General features: G+C 42.7%; 1 protein-coding gene across 1 annotated transcript; it reads left to right on the forward strand.

Moving 5' to 3' along the window:
- The first annotated feature begins 2,707 nt into the window (after nt 1-2,707).
- LOC124264605 lies at nt 2,708-11,131 on the forward strand. Its single transcript, XM_046699351.1, has 4 exons — nt 2,708-2,917; nt 5,828-5,855; nt 7,997-8,230; nt 10,668-11,131. Exons 2-4 carry the CDS (start codon nt 5,846-5,848, stop codon nt 10,847-10,849), a joined length of 426 nt encoding a protein of 141 aa, XP_046555307.1. The 5' UTR covers nt 2,708-2,917; nt 5,828-5,845; the 3' UTR covers nt 10,850-11,131.
- Nucleotides 11,132-11,448: the final 317 nt, after the last annotated feature.

Here is an 11,448-nt window from a genome sequence, read left to right on the forward strand (position 1 = left end):
CTGGAGCATTCTTGACACCATTGAGTAAGTGAGTTTGGTTTTACGCCGCTTTTAGCAATATTCCAGCAATATCACGGCGGGGGACACCAGAATTGGGCTTCACACATAGTGCCCATGTGGGGAATCGAACCCGGGTCTTCAGCGTGATGAGCAAACGCCTTAACCACTAGGCTACCCCACCGCCCCTGACGCCATTGACCTACTTTAACCCAAGAGAGATGCCAAGGAATAACCCCTGCATGGAAAGAAGACAGATCAGCCATGATTCCATGACTAGATGTGATGGTATTAATATATGTGTACCCGATTTAGGCTGTTTCAGTGCTACTTTGAAACTCTGAACCCATATGGTTTGGCTGTTTGTGTATAAGATCAGGCGTTGCATTATGAGTTCACGACTTCAGCATACTGATGGCATTCATGTGTGTCTTAAAGAATATGGACTTATGATAATGAACTTACCTAGTACAAACTTGGAGAGCCTATGCAGGATAGGCATGGAAGGACAGCCATCTCTGCAAAGTCTGTGTAGGTTATGAAACAAGCCTGAGCATCTTGCCACTAGTTTATCATGAGTTGAGCCCAACAGTGATAGTCTGTATTCACAGACTTGTAAGCAGTCAGATGTTTATTTTCTTGTATTATGCCACTGATTGGAGTGGGTCAGAGCAGAGACCATATAATATAATAATCTATTATATGGTCTCTGGTCAGAGTGTCTCTCTGAAAGCAGAAAGTCCTTGGTATTGACTTGTCTGTGGGGACCTTGACCTTCCCGGTATCTGGGTGTGGTTGTCTTGAGTCCAGGAAGTTCAGAACTGACACTCGACAAAAGGTACATTGACACTATTGCTGCCAACCATTATTCTCCTCAGTCTCTAATTTGTTCAGGCAGATATGAGTATGTACAGGTGGCCACGGTGCTGCGACTGATGCGTAGAGTTGCGTCCCTTAGACATGCCAGAAACCTAAGACGGTGGAACACACATTGTTTCTTTGATTTGTTATTATGGTACTCATGCTTGTAGGTTCTCGTAAGTTTCACCACGTGGACTTTCCTTCCACATTAAAGTTGACATTAAATTATACAGTGGACATACTGTTCAAAACCATGTTAAACCAAACTTGCTCACTCGCCCTTCCCTGTATCTGGATGCTGACGTCCGTCTATAAAAGAAACTACTATCTTTTCCACAAGCCTGTGGTTGAAAGAATATTTCTTAAAAAGACCCATATGCACAGTTTATGACTGAAAATGTCTCTGTGACTATACAAAATGACTTGTCCTAAACGTCTACATGTAACTACCATTGATAAATGGCTACGGCGACATACAGTCAGTATGGCCAATCAGTCATGGCCACGTCATGTTATCATGCCCCATCTGTGTTCATAACATCAACCATCACTTTGGTTGACCGAGGGTTTTAGCTCATATATATATCTATCTATCTATCTATCTATCTATCTATCTATCTATCTATCTATCTATCCTAGAAAAGATTATTCCATTTAGTAAGTGACCTTTTTTCCCTATGGAAACTGGCACTGAATAACCTATATCATTCAAAAGATACGCACTATTTTTTTCAAATGGGTCAATGAATGTTGATGCAATTGCAGCATACACACCAGACCACAGGTTAGTAAAAAGCCTCAAATGGCAAAAAACAACAAACCATCAAACTCTTTCCAACATGGACATCAAAAACTTCAAAGAGCGTCATAAAGCTCTGCTAAAAAGTTGTTTGATCCGGGTTACAAGATTCAAGGCCTTGAACGACACAACGTTTCGTTGCGGACAATATCGATAATTTCAAGTTTGACTTATGTAATTCCCTGTTTTGACCTGTACCATAATTTCTCGTTATGTTTCAGACGAACAAATGGCATTTCTGTCGCACTGGATTTATGTACGCGTGTCGATGTATGGTTCCTTACACGCCAAATAGCTAGGGCAGCTTTTAGTGACAGTTGAAATAAATAGTTCCATTCAGAAATATGCAACTTATTCCTTTTCACCGCTATCGCCCATCCACCCATGCTACATGCACACATGCACGCACGCAACGCCCACTCCGCTCCTTCCCTTGCACCTGTCACCGCTTCTTACAATGCGAAACAGTTATTCATTCTACTGCTAAGAGTCTCATTTAAAGTGAGTTTTAATATCACGCAGCGCGAAAGGTCAGATTGCACAAGAATTGAATTCGTTACTTACAGAAAAATCAATGAAAGGAGTTTCCCTGTTTTGTATACCCCGAGTTAGCTGCCACGTTACGCACGGGCCAGCAATAACAAATCTATGTTATAATTTATCTTGAAAACACTTAAGGTATAATTAAATTGTATGTTATATTCTAGACTCATACAACCCACAATATACAGGCATACAGACATTTTACAACTTTGAACATCGGAGTTGTAGGTTTACCTTAAGCCACTATTATTGTGAATCAAGGGATTAGCTTACGTATGAATATAAACTAACATGATTCATAGGGACATAAAATCGAACACGTCAATGGGTACGAATTGCCTTCATTGACTAACGCTTGTGGCGTGTCAATGTGGCGCACCATTGCTACGTTGGTGGGTCGCTAGGACCGCCAGTCTGTGAATGCATTCTTACACTCTGCTATGGGCAGGTGCACAATCGAACTAAATACCTTCCCTTCTCCATGCGTCTACAATGTCACCGTGGAAAGAGCTTTGAAGCGTTCACCGACTTGCGGTATACCTGGCTTACATAAGCGCATGAGAGCGAGTATAACACTTCAGATTATAACACTTACTACTGGAGGGAGTAACACGGTTGTTTGGGGCTGTGATCAAACTGAATATTATCTAAATGTGGCTGGAAACTGGAAGAGATTCTCATGTGGACTTCAAAATATTCGTGATATAATACACACAGGTAGGTCTCGTTTCTGTTTTATTACAATTTCATTAACCATTGTACCGTGTCATTAACAACTATATATTGTAACATTAACCACTGTACCTTGTCATTAACCACACTATTGAGTCATTAACCACTGTACAGTGTCATTAACCACTATACTGTGTCATTAACCACTATACTGAGTCATTAACCACTATACTGCGTCAGTAACCACTATACCCTGTCATTAACCACTACACCGTGTCATTAACCGCTATATTGTGTCATTAACCGCTATACTGTTTCATCAACCACAATACTGTTTCAGTATCCACTATACCCTGTCATTAACCACTACACTGTGTCATTAACCACTACACCGTGTCATTAACCGCTATACTGTGTCATTATCCACAATACTGTTTCATTAACCACTATATTGTGTCATTAACCACTACACCGTGCCATTAACCACTACACTGTGTCATTAACCGCTATACTGTGTCATTAACCTCTATACTGTTTCAGTATCCACTATACCCTGTCATTAACCGCTATACTGTGTCATTAACCGCTACGCTGTGGCATTAACCGCTAAACTGTGGCATTAACCACTACACTGTGTCATTAACCACTATATTGTGTCATTAACCACTATACTGTGTCATCAACCACAGTACTGTTTCAGTATCCACTATACCCTGTCATTAACAACTACACTGTGTCATTAACCGCTACACTGTGGCATTAACCGCTAAACTGTGACATTAACCACTACACTGTGTCATTAACCACTACACTGTGTCATTAACCACTATACTGAGTTATTAACCACTATACTGAGTTATTAACCGAGTTATTAACCACTATACTGAGTTATTAACCACTACACTGAGTTATTAACCACTACACTGTGCCATTAACCACTACACTGTGTCATTAACCACTATACTGTGTCATTAACCACTATATTGTGTCATTAACCTCTATATTGAGTTATTAACCTCTATACTGAATTATTAACCACTATACTGTATCATTAACCACTAGAACCATTTTTAGAAATCGATTCAAATCATTAATCGATGTTTACATCTGTTGTAAGGAATTCCTAAATCCCCCACTATTTTGTGCATAGAGAAGTCGTTCTTATTTTAGTGTTGTTGCAGGTACTGAGTGAGTGTGTGAGTGAGTGGTGAGTGAGGGAGTATAGTTTTACGCCGCTTTCAGCAATATGACGGCGGGCGACACCAGAAATGGCTTCACACATTGTTCCAGGTACTGCATAAGGACACCTGTCACCGTGTCTCCGGATATCTAGGACTGAGAGGGTTATTTACAGTATTTAACTTGCTTGGCTTAGGTAGTGCCAGTGATAACCCGGGTTGTGAATCAGTCTCTGTCAATGGGTGTCTTTCCTCGGAAATGAAGCACGCTGTCATCACTCCTTTACTGGAAAAACCAAACTTGGATCCAGACAATGTAAAACATTCCCGCCCAGTGTCCAATCTGCCATTCTTGTGCAAGTTCATTGAAAGAGTTGTCGCATCAAGGCTCAGCGATCACTTGGAACACAACAACTTGGGTGAAGCAATGCAATCTGCCTACAAGCGCAGACATAGCACTGAATCGGCACTTTTACGAGTTCAGAATGACTTACTAAATGCTGTGGACTCACAGGGTGCTGCAATACTGGTTTTATTAGATCAGTCTGCTGCTTTTGACACTATCGATCATTCCATACTGCTTCTATTACTGGAATCAAGGATTGGAATCAGTAGCACAGCTTTGGACTGGTTTGAATCCTTTCTTTCTGGCCGCTTCCAGTCAGTGACAATAGATGGATGTAAATCACAAAGGCATAAACTTAGATACGGAGTTCCCCAAGGCTCGGTCCTGGGACCTGTCTTGTTCACTGTATATACACTGCCTGTAGGGGACATTGCAAGACGGCATAACCTATCGTTTCACCTTTATGCAGGCGACACACAGCTGTACCTAGGCTTGAAGCAGCATTTGAAAACATCATCTGCTGAGTCGACATTTGCATTAATGAGTGAAGCTATCGACGACATAAGATGTTGGATGTCTACCAACTATTTGAAGTTGAACAATGACAAACAGAACTTTTGATCCTGAGGCCAAGGTCTCTTTCAGGGATAATGGATTTGTCAACCTTAAAGCTTGGAGACAGCACTATATCACCAAGTGTTCAAGCTCTAAACCTCGGAGTTATCTTTGACTCTTCCCTGAGCATGGATCGGCATGCAGACACTGTCTGTAAATCCGCCTTTTTCCATCTGAGAAACATCAGCCAAATCAAGCACTTCATTGACAGATCAGCTATCCAGTCTTATGTCCAAGCACTGGTTATCTCACGATTGGATTATTGCAACTCTCTGATGTTTGGCACATCGCAGCAAACTATCAACAAACTCACAAGAGTTCAAAATGCATCACTGGTGCAGGCAAATATGAACACATCACGCCAACATTACGTACACTGTATTGGCTGCCAATCAGACTAAGAATTGTTTTCAAGGTGTTGGTGTTTGTACACAAGGCCCTTCACAACCAAGCTCCTGAATACCTGACTGAACTAGTGTCATGGTATCAGCCATCACGAACCCTGAGATCAGCCTCTTCAAAACAAGCAGCAGTGCCCTCTAACCGCAGAGAGAGTTATCGCGACAGAGCTTTTGCCAAAGCAGGTCCTCTGTTATGGAACCAACTACATGTATCTGAAAATTTGAAAAACTTGTCAGACATCATTCTATTAAAAAAAGAACTGAAAACAGTTCTCTTCAACAGAGCATTCGACCAAGCGCCTTAGAGCAAACCTTGGATTCAGGCGCTATACAAATGTTAACATTATTATTATTATTATAAATACTTAACACTTTGACGGGTTGAGCTCATCTAACATGATGTTTATTATTTCAGAGTAGCTGATGCCAAGCCATGGACAGAGGTACGTCATTGTGGAAAACATCATTAGTTGAAACATATGAGATATGTCAAGTTAGTATGATGATTGTAAAATTACTGATACGCTGAAACCTCGCTGGTCATTCTTTGGACATGATATACAATTATACATATATACGTTTATCGACTCATCGGTAGTCCGGGATAAGCGGTGGACATATACTAGCCACATAAAGAAACTGTGCATTGTCCAAATATTATCCCAGTTGATAAGTACGATAACAATGTCAAAGGTACATATAAACTTTAATGGGGGGATCATGAGACCATAACAAGTCGGGAGAATTTCAATTGAAAAGTCAATCACAATGACGTCACGAGTCCACAAGCGGGACAGGGGTCAAACGACCATGTCACAAGCTCAATAACGGGTATGTCCACCATCGGCATTGAGAACAGCAGTGCATCGACGACGCATAGAGCCTATCAAACGTGCAAGGAAGGCTTGTGGGATGTCACGCCAGATTCTCTCAAGTTCTGTTGCGAGGTCAAGGACGTTATCTTGCGGATGAGGAAGAAGGCGTAGGCGTCGATCCTTCTCGTCCCAAACATGCTCTATCGGGGAGAGATCCGGTGAATTTGCAGGCCAAGGCAGTAAGTCAACGTTGTGGTGTTGCAAGAAACCCATAGCAACCCTTGCCGTATGAAGGCGGGCATTGTCCTGTTGGAATGTTAACCCAGGGCCATGACGTTGCAGAAAAGGAATTGCCACAGGTCGAAGAATCTGATCCCTGTAGCCCACACCAGTTAAGTTGCCCTGAACAATCACCAAAGGAGTTCTTTGGTGTGCTGTTATTCCACCCCAAATCATCACGGAACCACCACCAAAGCGATTCCTCTCCAAGACACAGGCCTGTGCATAACGTTTTCCCACGCGTCTATAGGCACGTTGACGTCCATCACTATGGGAAATGTTAAACCTGGACTCATCTGTAAAAAGAACATTTCTCCACCAAAACAAGGGTCTGCGGACATGATTTCGGCACCACATTCGGCGAGCTTGTCGATGACGTTGTGTCAGGATAGGCCGTATGGCGGGACGTCGTGGTCTGATCCCGTGATGACGTAAACGTTGTCGAACTGTGTTGGGGTGGATACGGCGAAGTCCTGGGATGGTTCGGGCAGTCATCACTGCAGTCTGAAACCTGTGGCGAAGATGGGTCACCCTTATCCATCTGTTCTGTCTTGGCGTTGTTACACGTGGACGTCCAGAACGTGGCCGATCGATGACGTCATTTGTGTTCTGGTAGCGTCTCACCAGTGCAGAAATGGTGTTCCGGTGGCAGTGGAAATGTGCAGCCACTTGTCGTTGAGACATTCCCCCACGGACCATCCCAATGGCCTCATGACGTTGTGCAGACGTGAGCCTTGGCATGCTATGCGTTTCAATAGCCGTTTAATTTTCTGAACGATCGCAAGGGCAGGGGTTGAGCTTTCCAAAGTGACAGTATTGTGTGGCATTCATTTGCTCTGTTTCTCTTTCCCGGAATGCACGTGCAACAACGTATTGCACGTCTCAAGGACGAACCCACTGACGTCACGGAACGTGTCACGTGCATGCATGTTGGATACATGTCACTAATCTCTGAGTTTAAATCCTTATGTGTCTACACAGGTTTGATAAATTTAGATTTTAAATTTTTATATGCACAGTTTCTTTATGTGCCTAGTATAGTATGATCTGTCGCATACATGAGGCATCGTCTTAAGTTTATATTGACACTGAATACCAAAGTTCACCCTCCATACATGGGGCATCGTCTTAAGTTTATATTGACACTGAATACCAAAGTTCACCCTCACATACATGGGGCATCGTCTTAAGTTTATATTGACACTGAATACCAAAGTTCACCCAGGTTTAGTGCGTTAAATGGCTAATGTCGGATTTCGGATATGATGTGAGCAGTCTGAAATTTTAATCTCTGAATTATATTTGATATCTGCGGCCTCAATTACCAAACCTTATCAGTGAAGACATTCTATGAACCAGGATAAAATAGACACTTAACATTCATCAACACTGGTAAATAATATAACCATAAAGGTTATCTCATATATGATAAAAGGTTATCTCATATATGATAAAAACGCTTACTTTAAGCTGTTCTTCCTTCGTTTCAGAGAGGTTGGAAAATGTCGAGGTCACGATCGAGTTCATAGACATGCAGGAAATAATCCAGCAGTTGGAGGTTGACTATGTCGCTGCCAAGAGTACATTTTTTCTCCGTAAATATGGCCTGTTGAAAACTATGTTGAAGAAAGCAATAACTTCCATCAACCAGCGCTACTATTCCAAGGACAGGCCACGAGGCTACTTCGCCAGAGCATTAGCCAATCGACGCCAGAGAAAGAAAGGTAATTGAATGTTGATTGGTTTGGTTTAACATCGGTACGAACAGTACATCGGCTAGATTAGGTCTTCTCAGCTTAGTGATGGAGGAAATGCCTTTGTGTTGGATATTTACCACTAAAACCCACGAACATTTACAGTTTCATTTGTCATTCTTCACCGATAATTGTCTTATTATAAACTGAGGGGCAAAAGAAACGTCCCCAAAGTAAAATTGTAAAAAACATTTCTTCTGTTTTCGTTATGACGGAAATTTATTTAGGAACACATCTCCCGAACGCATCCCCACGTCTCACAGAAAGGAAATCCACGTGGAGTTTTTTGTAAGCATGAAAATTGCTTTTATTCACGTTTTTTGCATGCTTCTGTGGAAACATACCCGTATGAAAGTATAGTATAAAAATTATGCTCGACTGTTCGAATTCATCACTTCAATACGTTGGACACAAAGAACATGCCTCGACTCACGGCAGAACAGAGAACGAGCTATTGGGATGTTGCAGCTGGGTGCTTCTCACAGTCACGTTGCAAGAATCATGGGTTGCAGCAAGAAAACCATCACCAGACTGATGACACGCTTCAGAACAACAGGTCGGACTGCAGACAGGCCTAGGACAGGAGACCACCCGTAACCACCCCTCAGGAAGACCGCCATTTACGGGTGCTTCACTTGCGCAACAGATTCCTGACTGTGACGTCATCAGCAACAACCAGCCTTACCCATCCAGTCAGTAGAAGGACCATATCCAGACGACTCCGCCGATTCGGTATCAGAGCCTACAGACCATTCCGGGGCGTGACGTTAACGCGTGAACATCGACGTCGTCGATTGGCAGGCACGTAGAGTTCGGCAGTGGCAGCCGCGGAACTGGCGCCGGGTACTCTTCAGTGACGAGAGCCGCTTCCAGTTGAACAAAGCTGATGGTCGGGTACGAGTCTACAGACGTCGGAACGAACGCACAGCACGTTGTTGCGTTCAGGAAGTTGAGACGTTTGGCGGCGGTAGTGTGATGGTGTGGGGGAGATTTGTGGCGAGAGGAAGACTGACTTGTTGGTGATAGCTAGAGGGAAACCTGAATGCCCGTCGATACATTGATGTTGTTTTACGACCTGTCGTGTTACCCTTCCTCCAGCAGAATCGAGGCGTGTTGTTTCAGCAGGATAACGCTACTCCCCACACTGCTGTTGTTACCCGGAACTTCCTGAACAACAACAACGTAAACGTCATTCCTTGGCCAGCAAGATCCCCCGATTTATCACCTATTGAGCACCTATGGGATCATCTCGGCCGTCAGGTGAAGCAGCGTCAACATCCCCACAGACAAGAAACGCTTTGGCTCAAGCTCTACAGGAAGAATGGCGTCGCATCCCACATCACGTGATCAGACGTCTTGTGCACTCTGCACGACGTCGTGTGGCAGCATGTATCGCTGCAAGAGGTGGACACACTCGCTACTGAGGAGTTGGACACTCAAAGACACTCTGTCAGTACTGATGTGCATGTGTTGTCATGATCGAAAACCGGACATTTGAACCTCCTGTGAAAAACGTCACAAAAACTCTACTTACAGCAAATTGTTTCAATTGTTCTGTAATGACAGTCTGCATAATATGTTCAAAAATTATATCAAACATTTCAACATTGAATTGCACGTGTTTGTATCATTTTATGATACAAAAATGATCGGGGACGTTTCTTTTGCCCCTCAGTTTAATATCATTCAAAACAGCATAAAACCAACATATGGTTACTCATGGCGCATTACTATTGTTCGAAATATCCTATATATACTCATGCCAATAATGGTTGTCACCCCCTTCAATTTCTTTAATTGGCGAGGGTGTGTGGGGTGGGTAGTGTGAGGTGTGTGTGTGTGGGGGTGACAACCATTATTGGCATGAGTATAGTATCATAAAATCACGTAAAATCACTATTAAATCATGATAAGTAAAAGGAGACGAATGTTAATCATCGAAAGATATTATACCAAAAGTCCCGCCAAAACAGTCCCCATACTCTATGGTCGTAATTACAACGTTATGAACAGATATGAAAGGAATTGGTTGTTTACCGACACACTCTGCAATGTACCAGGTATCATGGACCGTATGGTCTGTACAGAACCGAGTCTCGGTAACCAGTGATTGTGTCGTGACGACGCCCCCAAACTCGAGTGGTCAGATGTCACGTACTCACCCAAAACCTCAAACTATATAGAATGTCCCATCTCCTGACATGACCCTTTGTATGGATGAAAACTCCTTTTATTCCTTAAAAGGTCGTTTTAGAGCTGGTTCTTAGTTCTGCATCAGATGGAAACAGAATAGAATGTCAATCAAAGAAGTGGATTGATAGGGTCGGTTCTAATTCCGGGAAATCCCATGGTGTGTGTATAAAGTGGAGCAGGTTCTATATATGTGTATGTTTATGCTGATTTACAGAGGTGCTGGCGATATCTGTAGACGACATCGAGGCCGACAGCTGCTTGAAGCGAGAGAGAATCAGCACCATCCGGAATCTCGACGTGGAATATGAAAGTTCCAAACGGTCTTTACCTCCTTGGAGATACCGGAATTTAAAAACAATGGCGAAAAATGTGATCGCGTTGAAGGACTTGGAATGAAGGAAAAAATATTGATCATGTTTCTGAAAGCGAACTCCTGTTGAATGTCTACAGCTGTTCGAACTACTGTTGAACTACATACGTCTTCGAAAACGCTTCCAAAAATCATGATTTGTGGTTTGTAATCCGATTGCCTCCACACGACACAAGTATGATCATTTACGACAAACGGAACTGTGACCACCCCTTTCTAGGCACGATCGTCATAATAGCATCATATGCCCTGGAAAGGCAGTGTTGGGGCCTATATCACAGGAATACAAATGTAAATGGTAAAAAATATTTATAGTATAGTACAGTATTTATTCATATATTGACATCCAGTCATAACATTCATAGATTAGCATGGGGACCATATGTTCGTGAGGCCCCAGGCGTAATGTCGGCCCTTCATCCCGAGCGGGAATCAGTAATTGCTATAAGAAATATTGAAAAACATTCCCAGTTTGTATTACTATTTTTATAAGACGTAAATTGTTTTAAACACCTCGTGACGTTCAGATAACCGTAATTACGCTTCTCTTAATCAACACTAGGCTTGCTCCCCGCTTGAAGTATTTCTTTGCTGGCGACAAGATGTTTAACGTGTGGGGCGAGGC

This window comes from Haliotis rubra, unplaced genomic scaffold (assembly GCF_003918875.1).
Source record: "Haliotis rubra isolate DU_JTF1 unplaced genomic scaffold, ASM391887v1 Scf931, whole genome shotgun sequence".
NCBI classification, from domain to species: Eukaryota; Metazoa; Mollusca; class Gastropoda; order Lepetellida; family Haliotidae; genus Haliotis; species Haliotis rubra.

Coding starts and splice junctions, on each gene's coding strand:
- LOC124264605 (XM_046699351.1), top strand. Junction 8,231..10,667: donor TCGACGCCAGAGAAAGAAAG/GTAATTGAATGT, acceptor GCTGATTTACAG/AGGTGCTGGCGATATCTGTA.